The sequence below is a fragment of the Jaculus jaculus genome, chromosome 10, assembly GCF_020740685.1.
Source record: "Jaculus jaculus isolate mJacJac1 chromosome 10, mJacJac1.mat.Y.cur, whole genome shotgun sequence".
Taxonomy (NCBI): Eukaryota; Metazoa; Chordata; class Mammalia; order Rodentia; family Dipodidae; genus Jaculus; species Jaculus jaculus.
The window spans coordinates 2,336,710-2,353,908 of record NC_059111.1 but is presented as its reverse complement, the minus strand read 5'-3'; the positions used below and the strand labels follow the sequence as shown (position 1 = coordinate 2,353,908).

Below are 17,199 nucleotides of genomic sequence, written 5' to 3'. Positions count from 1 at the left end.
AACCCAGATCCCCTAATCCAAACATTATGCATCTTCCTATGAAATTCTTTTGTCTTTGGAATGCCTAGGAAACAGCACCTGATTGACACAGTGTGAGTTCACTCATGGACATAAGATTAATATTTATGAGTGTTTTCTTGTGTGTGAGAGAGAGGGAGAGAGAGAGGAGAGTTTCTGGCATTTTCCAAAAGGTAGGAAAGCTGGGGAAAAATGACACCTGCCTCATCTTAGAGTCTAAGTTCCATTATATATCATAAGTAGCATTTTACAAGTTTTCCTCCTAAACATTTATGTTGTCTTCTTAAAGAGAATTAGGAAAGAAAACATATCCTCCAATGCCCAGTAGTCTGGGAGAGAGATTTCAGCTGATGCTTTGAACATATGAGCTGAACATCTGGATGGGCCCGCAGCACCCAGCGTGGCTGTTCAAGGTGACCACATGCTGATTGTTTTGAGGACTGTTGTTCTGCCCGAGAGCCTATTTTTGCTGCCCGTGTCTTTGAAGCTGTGCAGTCAGTTGGAAGTTTACCTCTTTTAGGTTGTGTCTACACTGCGTTTCCTGTTTGGATTAGAATCTGTATGGTTCTGGGAACAGCACCAAATCACATTTTGAGGCTTTAAGTGGAAACTCTCAGCTCATGATACCCTTGGGCCTATGCCTGTGTCTACAAATAGCTTCTTTTTGTGGCAACAAATTAGTTCTGGAGGTTATTATATTCTGCATTATTTCCGACGTCTGCCTCCCTGCCTGAATCCGCTGAGTGATGGGAAAGTCCCTCATTTATCTTCTAAGTAGATCTCTCCTTTCTCTTGTATTTCTTGACCTTCCCATGGGTTGGTGAGTTTAAACTCTTTCCAAGCTTCCTGCAGAGTGTCATTCGAAGAGGTCCTATGCAATGGATAAATGTCCTTTTGTAAATAGGACATAAATAAAAGTGCTTTATGTTCCCAGGGGAGAAGTATCTGGGTTAATCATAAGGAAATTATTTTACTGTTCATTTACACCAACATGTTGCATTTCCACAGCTAAGAGATGATCCAATGATCTGCTGTGTGTGCGGGGACCACTCTGTGTCTCTGCTTCACCTGGAGGGAAGGCGCTGCCTCCTGCGAGCCCGGAAGCACCTTTTCCCTGTGAAGACCATCCGATGGCACCCAGTGGAGAACTTTCTAATTGTAGGCTGTGCAGATGACTCTGTCTACATCTGGGAAATCGAAACAGGTAAGTTGGAATTTTACCCTTGCTTTTTCTTGATCTGCGTGTGATGGACAAGTATTGGGCCAGGTGGAAAGTTCCAAAGAAGACATAACAATGACCTCACTTTAACTTCTGGTTTGGCTGCACTTATGGCTTCAGCTGAAGGCATGAGTGGGAAATAAAACACAACAGCCCAAGTCAGATCCTGACCAGCTCATGATTAGCTGACAAGGCAGTGCGCAGGAATGAGCCGGATATTTCTGGAAGCTATAAATAAAAACATAAGTTATCTACTTTAATTATTAACAAGAGAGAGAAATTTAGTGTCCTACTGGTCTCAGATTATCATTACATCTTGCCTTCTTCAGCATCCTCACCAACTCAGCAACATTCTGAGCTAATTGATGACCAGTATTAATGGAACATAATTAATTATAAAACTCCAGAAAGTTGAGTCAGGGAAAGTGAAAACTAAGTGCTCAATTGAACTCTTAACATTGTACCAGAGAGATTGTATACTTTCAATTTTGAAAGTTCTTTTTTTCTTTTAAAAGTTTGAGTAGGCAACTAATGTTAGAGAATAACATATTTCCCAAAATGCTGGAAACATATCATGTAAGGTAAGGTAATTAATGAGTGTGAGTCAGAGGTGTTCTCTCAAGAGTACATTCAGCGAGATGATCGCATGACTCTTATTGATTAGTCAGTGGTGGGTTTATGTTAGGTGTTATTAACAGGCCGAGTAGTTTATAATATCAGTTTGGCACTATACATCACCTAAATAATGTCTATTTTCTTTATATTTGACTGTCATGGATTAGTATTGATGACTAATGTACTCAACTTTTGATAACTCTGCATTTTACTACCCTTGTTTTTTTTTTTTTTTGAGTGAAATCTTTTTCTAGGAATATGTACTTGTCCCTCGTCCCCCCACCCCCACCCCCAGGCAGGGCATCTGTGTGGAACTAAAGTAACCCTGCTGACCAGGTTCCACAGTGGAAACGGGGTCGAGAAGAGGAGCTATAAAAGTATAACCTGATAGGAGTCTGACCAACATGTGATTTGTCCCTGTAGTAAACTTTAATAGAAATTTAAAAAATACATAGTTCTACAAATACTGAACCTTGTGTACTGGTGAGCTTGTGGGGCTTCCTCACAAAGCATGGGAGTGGGTCATTTACCCCTTTGGAGACCCCTAAATCAGCTGTAGTATCAAGAATTCTCACCTCAGCATGGATGGTGGCATCCCATAGCTGCTAAGATGGACAGCCCTAGCCCCCTAGCTTCCCCCCTGCACGCTCCATCTCCCTCTGAGATCACAAGAGCAAACTCATCATCCCATAGAGCTGGCAGAAGGAGCAGCTGAGATCACACGAGAGTGTGAGACCCTCCACCCCTTCCTTCTGTGGGAAGATGTTAACTGGCCAAACCTCAAGTGTCTCTTCTGAGTGGTCACAACTGCTTCTGATACAGATGGTAATGGATGTTTTTCTTGGAGAACAGTGTCACACAATTCTCGTTTCAGAGTGGCACATGTGTATGTTTTTTTCATTTGATCCTCGCAATTTCTGGGTTCTGAAGGCTAGAGACTGGTTATCTTATTCATGAGGAGTGCAGATCTGGTGTACAAATACACAAGACAAAACAGCCAGGTTGTGGTGAGCCAGTTAGAGAGCCCTGCTGGTTCTCCTAGATGAGAAGCGAGGTAGAGTCTAGGTGACCTAGGTCTGAGTGAAGGTTGAGTACCATGAAGTAGAAGAGGCTCTAAAGCTCAGGCTTGTCTCTGGGACCTGCCAACAAGGAGCTGTATGACCTTGGGTGAATAACTTGTCTTCTTTGCAAGTCAATTTCCTCATCTGTGGAGTGGGAGTGATAATCTTCCCTTGTGGACAGGGTGAACTCAGCAAATGCCTGTAGGCAGGAAGTATCATTACAATTAATCATTATCACCAAAGAAAGCATCAAAATTTCAGCTGCTTGTTCTGATGGCCAGTGCTCTGAGACATGTGCACTTACTGATGTTCCAAATTGCGTTTGTAATTGTGACTACATGGTGACCAAATATCTTTTTATAGGTAACAGAATGCTGAGCGAATAAATAAAGAGAAGTGTTTATGTCCCATGGCCCCATCAGGATAAGATTGTGTTAGACAACTTTTCTTTTTTCTTGTGTGTGTATGCTATGCGTGTGTGCTTGTATGGATATGCATGCCATGGCACACACATGGAGGTCATAGGACAACCTTGGGGGTGTTGGCTCTCTCTTTCCACCTTGTTGTTTTTGCTACAAGCAAGCAGAATAGGTGGCTCTGCAAGTTCTGGGATTCGTCTGTTTCCACCTGCAACTGCTGTAGGCCCATTGGGATTGTACATAAGTTCATTTTTGTTTCTGGCTTTACATGGGGTCTTTGGATCTGAATTTAAGAAGGCTAGTTGGCAGAGCAAGCACCTCTAACCACTGAGAAGCATCCCTAGTTCCACAACTTTTATTTATGTAATTTTGATGAGGTGGAAGGAAAAGAAGGAAGCCAACTCACTGGTATGTTATGAGATCACATTTATCCCCACTTTGTGTTTTAATTTTGCTGTTTCCCTCAAAATCTCTATGACATTTGAAAACTAAATATAAGGGACCTGGGGAGGTGACTCAGTGCATAAATGTTTTCTGTGCAAGCATGAGAACCAGTGTTTGGATATAAGCAAGCGCTCATCAAAGCTGGGCATGGCTGGGTATAGTGGCTCACACCTTTAATCCCAGCACTTGAGAGACAGAGGTAGGAGGATAACCTAGAGTTCAAGGCCACCCTGAGACTACATAGTGAGTTTCAGGTCGGCCTGGCAAGAGGGAGACCCTACCTTAAAAAAGCAAACAATTTTTTTTAAAATTAAAAAAATTAGCTGGACGTGGTGGTGCATGCCTTAATCCCAGCACTTGGGAGGCATAGGTAGGAGAATCACCATGAGTTCAAGGCCACCCTGAGACTACATAGTGAGTTCCAGGTCAGCCTGGGCTAGAGTGAAACCCTACCTCAAAAAACCGAAAATAAGTAAGCAAATGGATAAAAAATTGAAAAAATTTTGGGGCATGGTGTAATCCCAAAACAATAGGATCTCTGTTAGCCTACTTGGCAAGTTCTGTGCCAGTGAGATACCCTGCATCAAAAGATGGTGAATTGTATTCTTGAAGGTTGTCCTCTGTTCTCCACATGCATGAATGCATATGTGCCCATACACCCATGACCACACACACAATTAAAAAGAAATGTGAATACAGATAAACAATCCTGACTTAGTACCTAAACATAAATACTACTAATACTTAGTTCTACTTTCTGCCACACATATTTCTATGCCAATAAACAGATGTCTATGTTGTAGTCAAACATAGTCCTGGAAGGACACTGAATTCAACTCATATGCATCTAATGAAGAGACATTAATGAGGATATCTGTAGGGGTTTGTGAGATGAAGGAAGAGCAGTATTGGATGGTGGCACCCTCATCACCCACCCAGACATGGTGACAGGAAGTTCTCATCTGCTGTATGGCTGAGCAGTAATAGGACAAAGTGATGGTAATGAGATCCTGTGACAGTTTAGCTCAAGGGATCACCACTCTTGAACAGAAGCAGCTCCAGCGTTGGGAACAATTCTCTTCCCTGTCCTACAATGACCTCAAGTTTAATCCCACTAACCATGGGAAGTGAAGGGTATTCAGATCTAGGGATTAGCTTCACTGTGCCTAGAGAAGAACATGGGAGGCAAGAAAGGTGATGGTTGTTATATACACGCCATATATTAGTTTAGGAGTCTAGAGCTGGCTTTGAGTATTGCTTCCTACTAAAAGGTGTGTTTAAACATTGTCATATGAAATAAGTGCACTTTTGCCAAATTAACCTTTTGAATATTGTTTCAGATGAGGCCATGTATATCATGTTAACTACATCGTGTTTTTAAATAGCATCAGGTAAACCTACCTAAGAAGACGTTTACAGCTCCTGTTAATGTCACATGTCTTCACACTGACAGTGCCCCTTTACCCTTCAAAATGCGTCCTACTGACCATCTCATACACAGTAGGCTGACCCACACGTCACACCATACACAGTACTTTGGAATAAGTTTAGAGTTTCATTACTTTTGTGTGTAGCATTTGCTTTGTTGTGGATAACTTTAATCTCTGCAATTTCAATTTTGCTTCAACTTTAAAAATATTTGTTATGTGTGTGTGGGGGGGGGACTTAACAGGGTCTCTTGCTATTGCAAACGAATGCCTGTCTGGCTTTGCACGGTGGCTGGGGAATTGAACCTAGGCTTTTCTTTGCAAGAAAGCATCTTTGACTGTGGAGTAACCACCCCAGGCCCTAATTTTGCTAAACCATTAATTAACTCCTTTTTGAACTTTTACATGCTAGATATCAAGTGCTGCCATCTTATTTCTTGTATTTTATTTATTTCATATGAAAGTAGAAAAATCTGGCATAGGAAAGATTTTCCATCTATGTTTTTATGAAGTTATGGCAGCATAAATAGCAGCTAAGATCAGAACAGTCTAAAGGGGTTCTAAGAAACAGATTATGTCCATTCACTGATAGGCCTGGCACACAGATAAATCAATGGAAGGATGAATTCATAGATGATCTCAAATGTCCCTGGCCTTGCCAGCATGGCTGTCCAACTTCAGGAGTCCTGAGCTTTCTGCTTCACAGGTCTTCTAGTGTTTCTGAGACTCACAGGGACCATCTCACCTCCTACCATAGGACCATATGTTGTTTGATCCAGTCAATTTTTCTGAATTTATTTTTCTTCTAGCTGTGATTACACCATTTTCTTCATGGAATTCAGACCATGCATGAACTAATTTGTTCTTTATTCCAGTTCTCCAAATGTCTGCCTCCTGCAAATAAGTGAGTGAGGAATAAATTGACATGGTATTAGTTTTCAAGATTTTTCAAGACCCAAACAGCTCCAGAGCCCAAAGAGGGAAAATAGCTAGTAGCCAATGTCAATGGGATCAGTTTGTGTGTGTATTTGTGTGCTTGGTGTGTGTGTGTTGGGGGAAGAAGAACCTAGAATAAACACCATATATTCTAGATCAATATGCCTGCATGTCTTACAACGGTGTGAGGTCTTTCTGTAACAAATGGCAGGTCAGATACATGCCAGGGCATTGCTCTGGGATCATAGGTAGGCATGCCCATTTCAAAAAAGGAAGTGTGTATATAGCACTGAAGGCCCTTGTCCTGGCTGGACAGGCAGAGACAAGAGTATCCTCTTTGCATATTGATCTGCAGGATTTCCTGTGACTTTAGGCCTGATTAGGAAGGGGGAAAATTGGAGATGTCATTTTGATTAATATTTGAGCTCCTGTAGTGTGTTTGGCACTTACAGTTCTGGGCAGCATTGTAGCCCTCATTGCTGTGACCCAACAAGGTTAATGTAATACTGATTTTCCCCCTAAAATTTACACCAGAAATAATTTTTAGCCCCAAGTTGATCGTTGCTCTTAGGAATTCAGCAGAAAATGTTCCTGAAGATTTTCATCTTCACAGAAATGGATTTACATAACATAAAACTTGTACAATGAATTTCTTATGTGCTATTAATGTAGCTGTTATGATTGTCACTGAATGTCTCTGTTAAGCTCATGGGCTATATTGTAAAATATGCTGTAGCAATTACCTCCTTATTGCTGAAACAGACAGCACACCCTACCAGAAGCAGCTTATGGAAGAAAAGAGTTAATTTAGGTTTAGTTTCGTGGGGAAATTTCATCAGAATGGGGAAAGTATATCAGGAGTAGACAACTCCTTCCTTCCTTCTGCTGTGATGAGCTATGAGGTCCAGCACCTGCTCCTGCCATGATGATGTTTCCCCTGAAAGCTTATCCACAAACAAACTCTTTCCTCCTATAGGATGCTTCTGGTCAGATATTTCCTACCAGTAATGTAACTGCTACATATGCCACTTCACCCTAATGCTTTTTTAAGCTTTTTAAAAATATTTTTATTTATTTATTTGCAAGAAAAGAAAGAGAGCATGTCAGGACCTATAGCCACTGCAAATGAACTCTAAATGCATGTGCCACTTTGTGCATGTGACTTTACATGCGTGCTTGGGAATTGAATCTGGGTGGTTAGGTTTTGCAGGTAAGTGCCTTAACCACTGAACCATCTCTCTAGCCCCCAAGCAACTTTTTATTTTGGCATTTCAAGGGAGGGTCTCACTGTTACCCAGGCTGAGCTGGAATGTACTATGTAGTGTTAGGGTGGCCTCAAACTCATAGTAATTCTCCTACCTTAGCCTCCCAAGTGTTGGAATTAAAGGCGTGTACCACCATGCCCAGCATCAATTAACTGTTTTTATAAATTATTTATTTATTCATTCACTTATGAGAGGAAGGGAGGGAAGGGGGGAGAGAGAAAATATGGGCATGCTAGGACCTTCTGCCCTGCAAACAAACCCCAAATGTATGTGCCACTTTGGGCATATGGCCTTGTGTGAAAGGGGAATTGAACCCAGGCTGCCAGGCTTATATGATTGAAAATAAAATATTTCTTGGTAAAATGGTTCACTAAAAGTTTTTCTTTACAGGAACAGATAAAATTATTTTCAGTTTCTTGGGTCATATGAGCTCTATAAGAACTACCTGGCTGGTGGAATGGCTCAATTAATAAAATGCTTGTCAGACAAGCATGAAGACCTGAGTTTGGATCCTGATACCCACATAAAAAGCCAGATGTGGTGGCACATACCTGTAATCCCAGTGCTGGGGAGATGGAAACAGGAAGATCCCTTATGCTTGCCTGACTAGCCAAGTCAGAGAGCTTCCAGGTTCAGTGAGAGACCCTATCAAAGAAACAAGGTTGAGAGTGATTCTGAGAGATAGCTGATGTCAACTTCTGTCCTCCATACACATGGTCACACATGTACACATGCACCTGTACACATGTGCACCCCCCACAAACTCACATACCCACATGGAAGAAAAACATACTGTCTTCTTAGTGACCCATTCCTAAATCAAGCTATAATTTTTATGTCATTATGCCTCGCTGAGTCTGTGCTGGGGAATGTGTGGTACTCATAGCTCACTAATGAGGAAACTGTTGTGAATAAAGGTCAGCCTGATAGTTGTCCACCCTTGCACATTCTCCTCCTTTCCCTCCATAGTGCTCTTCCTTATACCTCATACAAGGTTCTTCAGCAGATGGAGGTCAACTTTGTGAGTCTGTCAGGCAAAGAGTTAGATAAGGAAAGCTCTGAGAAGAGAGAAAATGGCTGCTAGGAAGCCTGCTACGCGCTCTTTTGATGGGGGATCTGTGGCTATCTCTCAGAGCTTGGCTATTAATTTACACATACTCCTAACAGCTCTGGTCATCTGATGTTTCAGATGACAGATTAGAAACTACAGATTACAAGTAGGAGGCTGTAAGTGCCAGGCAGTCTGATAGTGGGATCGACAGCTGACAGGAAGGGAGGAAAGGCAAACAGTGTGTCACAGCTCATGCTGTGAAAAGTTGCCAGAAAAAAAAAAAAAAAAGCTAGTTTGTGTCCTCGGTTTAGGAAGCTCTCACATAACCACACGCAAGCTGTGGGCAGCTGCCAATCTCCAGGTCCTACTCATCCTGGAGAGCAGGCTCTCTGCTTCCCAGGTGCTCTGGGGTCGAGGAGAGATAGGGAAAAGCTTTGGATTTCAGTTCCAAGGAAGACTCAGAAATAGCTTGAAGCCTGAAGTTCAAGAGACTGTGTCAGCAGGGTCCTTGTGAACCTGTTTCTGTTATGGGCTGTGTGGCCTCGAGCAACAAGCTTTGCTACCATAGTGGGGTTATAGATCCAGTTTGGGGTTTTGTCATAGTTTTGTCAGAATATACTTGAAGGATTAAAACAGCCTCTTGTCAGCATATGCCTGTCATCCTTCAATGCAGGAAACAGGCAGGATGATTATAAGTTTCACTAATTAGTTTTCAGAAGTTTGGGCATTTTGTGCTGTATGAGGGCCCGTATATTTAAGCCTTTTGTGTCATTAGAAAGTGTAAAGCCAATTTTAGTGTTGGCTATGTGGCAAAACTTGTCTTTGGGTCCAGGTGTCTCCCCTCTCTGTTAGCACAGTGACACACAGGCACAGGAGAGGACCTCCCAGCCAGTTGGAAGCAGGCTGATGACAAGCTCAACTCACCTGTAGTTTTCTCACCTTTAAAGGAAAGGAAGTCAAAAAGCCTTGTCTCCTTGATATGCAATTTAAGCCATCACAGTCAGCAGAATTTTATCAGCCATGTTTGGTTATAAATGCAAGTGTGGTTATTACAGAAATACTGCTCTGAATATAGTATTAAAAGAAGCCTTTGGGCGGGTCATGGTGGCACATGCCTTTAATCCCAGCACTCAGGAGGCAATGGTGGGAGGATCGCCGTGAGTTTGAGGCCACCCTGAGACTACATAGTCAATTCCAGGTCAGCCTGGACCAGAGTGAGACCCTACCTTGAAAAACCAAAACCAAACCAAAACAAACAAACAAAAAAAGAAGCCTTTGGGGCTGGAGAGATGGCTTAGTGGTTAAGCACTTGCCTGTGAAGCCTATGGATCCTGGTTCGAGGCTTTATTCCCCAGGACCCACATTACCCAGATGCACAAGGGGGCACATGCGTCCGGAGTTCGTTTGCAGTGGCTGGAGGCCCTGGTGTGCCCATTCTCTCTCTCTCTCTGCCTCTTTTTTTTTTTTTTGATTTTTATTTATTTATTTGAGAGTGACAGAGAGAGAAAGAGGCAGATAGAGAGTGAGAGAGAGAATGGGCACACCAGAGCTTCCAGCCACTGCAAACAAACTCCAGATGCATGCACCCCTTTGTGCCTCTGGGTAACGTGGGTCCTGGAGAACCGAGCCTTGAACTGGGGTTCTTAGGCTTCACAGGCAAGCTCTTAACCGCTATGCCATCTCTCCAGCCCGCTCTCTGCCTCTTTCTCTCTGTTTGTCACTCTCAAATAAATAAAAATAAAAAATCATTTTTAAAAAGAAGCCTTTGCAGGTTTCATATACTCTGTTAGGAGTCGTGTGCTCAGGAGCTCTTAAGCTGGAGGATGCAGAAGAGCTCCTATTTTCCCATTTCTCTGAACAGGAGATTGTTTGCATTGTTTCAACTTGACTGTAATCAACTTTGCCATAGGATGTCAGAAAATACCACTGGTTCAAACAAAGCCTATTTTTCAACAACAACAAAAAAAAAAAATAAAAAACAAACCATTGTATAAATAGACCAGAGAAACACAAAAATTAAGGAATAAGGAACAAGATGCTTTGAAAGGTTTCCAGTATGACTATGAAACTTTGTATCTCTTAATTGTTTTCATAAGGAAATTATTCATTCTTAATTAGAAAATTCTTCAGTCTTTAATGATGCCCTTTAAATGGAACACTTATTTGTCCATGGTTTAGAAGAAAACAGTATTCATAAGACTTGTATTTTAAAGTTAAGAAAGGTGACAACAGACACTGCAAGTTCAGGAGTGCTATGATCACGACATGCTGGAAGATGTGGTTCCCCAGCACTGCTCACCATCCCCCAGCTCACACATTCTTCCTGCCCCTCTATCACAGTTTTCCTGGGCCTTGGAGATGATATAATGTCCCATTTAGTGCTGAAGATTCAACAGTCACTACTTTATTCTCAGCACTTTGACAAGTTTTGAGTCTTCCCAGACTGTTGTCACCTGTATAAGAACTGCATAAAATCGAACCCATTAATGTTCCACTAAGGCTGCTAGGTCACCAGCCCTTCCCTGAGAAACTGTTTGTAGTTGATGATTACTGGGGGAGAAAGAGACGTTTTCTGCAGTGGTATAGCCTGTACTCTGGTAAACAACCCCGCCCCTGATAATGCAAGCAACCCTAATTAAATTCAGTGAGTCACAAGAAAAAGACATCAAAGTAGAAGTTGGACTACTTGCACAAAAGGAGGGGCTGATCAAGAATGGAAGGAGAACAAGAGAAGAAAATGGGAAATAAATATGATAAAAATAGTGTGTATAGTGAATTCCAGGTCAGCCTGAGCTACAGTGAGACTATACATTGAAAAACCAAAAAAAAAAAAAAGTGTGTGTGTGTGTGTGTGTGTGTGTGTGCACATATACAGTGTCAACAAATAAAATGAATTAAGAAAGGGCTCAAGAGATCAAGTGCTTGCTTTGTAAACATGAGGACATGAGTTCAACTCCAAGAACCCAGGTAAAAATAGAGAGCATGCTGGCACACGCTTGTAACCCTAGTGCTGAGGATGCAGATATAGGTGGATCCTGGGAGCTCAATGGCTAGCCAGTCTAGCCTACCTCTAGGCCAGTGAGAGGTTCTGTCTTTAAAAAGGGTAAAAGGCAAACAGTGTCCACAAGAAACAATGCCTGTGGCCTACACACACACACACACACACACACACAGAGGCATGTGCAATCATAAAAGTTTAAAAGACTTTTGTCAGCTAATAGCTAATGAGCTATATTTTAAGGAACTATCAAACATTTTGTCTTTTAGAGATATGATCTTAATTATCTAGAGGGAAAGAATCACAGAAAATGTACAAGCCACAGTTTCACAGGATTGTGGACATGTTTTTATAGCTGTAGTTTCCTAGGATTATCATGCAATTAAAGTCTTTGCACACAAGTCCACTCCATCAAGAAACCATATTCCAATATATAGGTTTTATCTGCCTGTCTTTTTCCATGGTATATAATGGCTGTGTTACTGTGCATACAAAATGATAAACAATATTGTCCTGATGCTAGTTACTAACTCTCCATTCTGTGAGACAGTTGGCATGATTTCTTACCAAGGCCACCACGTTCTACGTATAGTAGCAAAGTTCCGCCGTGTCAGCTGTCACGTCAGCACACATTGCACAAGGTCACTTTGGGGCATGTGGTATCCTGCCGATAATGGTCACTCTTCTTCCCAAAATTGCTTTCAGTGTAACCAGTTATGGATGGAACCTTCATGGGTGACTGTTTGAAGAAAAGAAAGATAGTATACATTTAAATCACAGGGTAGGGCTTTTTCTACACCACCCTTTATTCTGATAAGTATTCCTATTATGATTCAACATATAATTTTTAGTTTGCTACCTATGATTTTAATCTTTTTTCTCCCTTGCTGACCTTTTTTCACAGAAACAAGATAAATTTCTATCCTAGTCCATGTAGCACTGACTCTGTGTGTCTGTGTGTGTGTGTGTGTACATATGTATGTATATCTGTGAATGGTTATATACACAGATGTGAGTATACACTTTAAATTTAGCAGTGAAATATTTACAGGTAATCTACATTTAATTTCTTAAATAGAAGAAGATGTCCCAAGAGTTAAGAGTCTGAATGTTGAGAGTCAAACTAACCCATATTCCAATGTTGTTCAACCGTTCCATGTAATATATACATTTATGCACATGCGTGTGTTTGCATGTGCATACATATTATATGTGTATGTATATATACATATGCACATTATGTAAGAAGTTTTACATCCTCAAAGAGGAGTTAATTCTCTATAGCAGCTAATACTGACTAAATGTTGATTATTATGTGATAAAGCCTTCCTAAGCTACCATCCCAGCTAACACTAATGGTTCCCCTACCTTTCATTCCCTAACTCTCTGTCCATCCTAGTCTCTTGTTCTGCTGAAGTGCATAGCTTGAGAAGGACAGTGGAATGAGCACATCTGGCTTTCGTCATGCAGACACTTCTAGTGTCACAAGGGGAGCTCTGTGCCCTTGAAACCACTCAAAGGGTAAAGTAAGATGATATGTAGGCAAGTGACATGTGTTAAACTGCCTGGGTACACTGATGTAGTCTTGCAGAGATGTTTATGACTTCTACTTTGATTATCAGAGCATGGTGTCCTCTTCCTGTCGGTCCTACACAGACTTTGGGAGTCAAGGCCTGTATTTCTCACTAGATTGAAACACCATGGGGGACAAGGAATGCATCTGTCTCGTATGCTGATCTCTTTCCATGGGAAATGTAACAGCTGGGGCATGAGGAGGACTCAACCAACATATGTTCAATTCCATTGAAAGTGAAAATGGAAAAAAATAAAATAAAATAGCTTATTTAGTGCAAATACTGCCCCCGGCTCATTATTCAATCACAGCGTATGAAGCTGTTTCCTAATGTTTGCAGCGAGAAGATTCTGCATCTATTAACTTAGGCTTCAACAATCACTGAACTGATCACTCCTGTGAAGAACTGAGGCAGATGATGATGTGTAACACACAGTGTTTGCAAAATAGACATAGACACCATGCTCATCTTTGCACTTATATAAAATATATGCTTATAGTAAAAAGAATAAAGACAACCAAAAATAAAACAAATCAGTTGGAATTAATAAAATTTCAAACTCTTTCCCCTCCAAGAGCATGTTCAAGAATGTATACAGAGAGCTTGAAGACTTGAAAAAGTTATTTGCATGTCATTTTTATAGTGGTAGCCTGATAACCAGAATGTAAAATAAGTTTCACAACATAACCAAGAGGTCAACCACCCAGGTGTGTAAAGGCCATAGGACTTGAATTTATGTATTTCTCCAAAGAAGTTATAGCAATGCCCAAAAGGCATAGGGAACATGTCACATCACCATTAGCCTTTGGGGACATTAGAATCAAAATTACAATGAAGATGAATGGAAGATAACAAATGCAAACAAAGGCAGTAGAATGCTAGGATGTATATGTCAAAAATATAAAACAGTGACTCTAGGAAAGTGATTGGCATTTGCTCAGGAAGCTTCATGTGGGGTTGCCATTTGGCACTTTTATTCTCCTATACACCCAAGAGAAATTAAAAAACACACTGATAGAATCTTGTGCATGGAGGTTTATCATAACACTCTTCATAGTGCCAAATCCAAATGTCCATCAATTGAGGAATCCATTGTGGTATAGACATACAAAGTAATAATGAAATATTAATCTGCTCCCCAAAGCAAAAGTATTGACACATAGTACTTGAATGAATCATGAAAACTCTAACAAGTGAAAGATGTTAAGTAGACAAAACCCATACATATATAAATTTTTATATAAAGTATCATCAGTCAAATCTACATAGACAGAGGCTGGTGGTTGCCAGAAGGTGGAAGACAGTAGACTGGAAAGCCATGCATACAAGTTGTTTCTTTCTTTTCTGAGAATCTTACTACATAGCCCAGGCTGAACTGGAATACAGTATAAGCACAGGTTGTCCTCCTGCCTCAGCCTTCTAAAGACAGTGCGCTCTTATGGAGTGAGGACAGAGGTTAAGAATAAGGTGAGGCAGTGACTGGGTGACATTGTGAAACACTAAATGTCATTGAGTTTCCTAGTGAAAGGATGATATGTCAATTCTACCTCAAGGCCAATTACAAAACAGAAATTCTGGCAGCTTGAAGACATTCAAAAGGGAACAAAATCCCAGTATTCATAAATAGTCATTGTTATGGTTTGGTGTATTATACTGTCAAAGCTTTTCTTGCTCACATATTCACACGTACATACAATTTCTTTATTAGTCATCTATTATGCATGTGTGCTTGCATGTATGAGAGCACATGTATTCATATGTATACAAGAGTACACCTTCAGGTGATGGTCCTCAGGAATCCGGTCCACATTTTCCAAAATAAGGTTTCTCATTGGTCTGGATCTGACCAATTAGGACAGAGTGGCTGACCAGTGGGCTCCAGGGATTCTCCTGTCTCCTCTTTTCTAGCTCTGGGATTAAAAACACATTATACTGTGTCTGGCATCTTTACGTGGGATCTGAGAGTCAAATTCAGAGACTCAGGCTTGCAAGGCAGTCCACTGAGCCATCTCATTCATCAGCCTCTGTCTTTTTAAATTTTATTTATATGAGAGAGAGAGAGAGAGAGAGAGAGAGAGAGAGAGAGAGAGAATGGATACACTAGAGCCTTCAGCCACTGCAAACGAACTCCTGACTCATGCGCCATCTTGTGCATCTGGTTTATATGGGTCCTGAGGAATCAAACCTGGGTTCTTTGGCTTTGCAGGCAAGTGCCTTAACTACTAAGCCATCTCTCCAGCCCCAGCCTCTTTTTTTATTGCTATATAGTAATTTTTAGCATTAGATGCTTCCATTTAAATCATAATGGTGCCCTCTATAAGCCTATGCATTTTATTTGCATTATCGTGAATAGGGGTCAGCAGCTTCCACAGAACACAGAGGAGAAGTGCATGGCACGGGAAAGGTTAAGATCCGCTGAAAGATCAACAGCGGGCATACCAGAAGTAGAGTCGATGCTGTGCTCTTAGTCAGTAGACTGTGTTGCTTTGTCCTCCACGTCTTTTCACAATTCCAAGGCAAAACTATAACAATGATAATGAGCTTGATCTCATTTTCAACCAAATTAAATTCAACAATTAGTACTCCGCTGAATTAGGTTTTTTTTTAATATATTTTTTTAAATTTTTTATTTATTTATTTGAGAGCGACAGACACAGAGAGAAAGACAGATAGAGGGAGAGAGAGAGAATGGGCGCGCCAGGGCTTCCAGCCTCTGCAAACGAACTCCAGACGCTGTGCCCCCTTGTGCATCTGGCTAACGTGGGACCTGGGGAACCGAGCCTCGAACCGGGGTCCTTAGGCTTCACAGGCAAGCGCTTAAGCGCTAAGCCATCTCTCCAGCCCATGAATTAGTTTTAATCAATGTCATTGAAATTATATTTTTACATCATGCTAACTCCTCACTGGACATCTCCACATGCATGTGCATGCAAAAATGTGTGCACACACATCTCCACCTCTATCACAGTTGTGGTGTAAAGTTTCATCAGGTTATTGGACCTTACCTTTAGTGAAACTAAATATTCATTTTATCTCAGAATTTTTAGAACATTCATTATATCTGTATTGAGGCAATTCCAGGATGAAATCATGTGACTGTCTGCAGAGCATAGGTTGTGCTGTCTTCTTCATAGTTTTCTCCAAATTTGGACTTATCAGTCTTTATTCATAAACATTTGTTGTGATGTGAATCATGGTTTACATAAGCATGGTTCTGTACTTTGTTGGGTACCTGTGACTGACTTTCAGAATCCTGCATATGATGAACTTTTTTTCCTAGTAAAATTCACACAAAAACGTGTGTGTGTGTTTGTGTGTGTTTGAACTGGGGTATTACTTTACTCTCTCTTTTTGGTTAATTGGCAACTAAATACATTAGGTATGTTATTGTGGTGTTTGCAAGATTTCTCTAGAACATTTTCTATTGCCAGAAACAAACAAGAAAAATCAATAAAATCTTATTTTAATTATAAAAATAAACTTTGCTCATAAAATTAATTAAACAAATCAAGTCCTACGTCCTCTGCCTTCATTGCTTCCTTATGGCAGTTGCTACCCCTTGGGTTTTCCTTCTGTAAAGAAAATTCTGGCTCCAGTCCATGTTTTGCCATTGCTGTGGATGAAGCAGTAGCTGAGTACACTTGTTACATCTAATGTCCACAGGGCTGACGCTAAGGAATCAGAAAGTGGGCACAGCGAAGGTACACTGCAAGTGGCTGCTGAGGCTTTCCCTCGGCCAGGCCCTTGCTCCAAGTATGTTGCAGACACTTGGAACGTTAGTGGGTTTCACAGCTGCAGTGTGTAGTGGAAATCAACCCCGAGGAGCCATCAGCCCTCCCTTCGCTCTGCTTTTCAATTCCCCAGCAACTCCTCTGCAGCTGCTATAGAAACGATTGGAAAAGCAAGACTCAGTGGACTGTAATGATTGTTATTCTCGGGCGAAGTCGGTACTCTGATTTGGCTGAGAGATAAAGGATATTGGATGTACTTGATTCATCTGAGTGTATCAATAGTCTTCAACTTCTACCGTCCGCTTCCTTGTTAGGATTAGATGGGAAAGGTCTTTTCTATTTCTAGGGTAGAGGCAGGCAGAAAGAATCCGAAGGTCAAGTCCTTGGCTTGGGAATGGTGAGCTGAGAATTTGACTGTGGGAATGTTGTCAGATTTGATCT

At 41.1% G+C, this 17,199-nt stretch overlaps 1 protein-coding gene across 4 annotated transcripts in view; it reads left to right on the top strand.

The window, feature by feature from the left end:
* Wdr72 (WD repeat domain 72) overlaps positions 1–17,199 on the top strand; it is a 214,912-nt gene that overhangs the window by 57,057 nt on the left and 140,656 nt on the right. For all 4 annotated transcript variants that reach the window (XM_045160885.1, XM_045160886.1, XM_045160884.1 and 1 more), the window contains one exon: positions 1,027–1,222. In XM_045160885.1, coding sequence (XP_045016820.1) covers positions 1,027–1,222 — 196 coding nt within the window. The remainder of the gene's footprint in view (positions 1–1,026; positions 1,223–17,199) is intronic.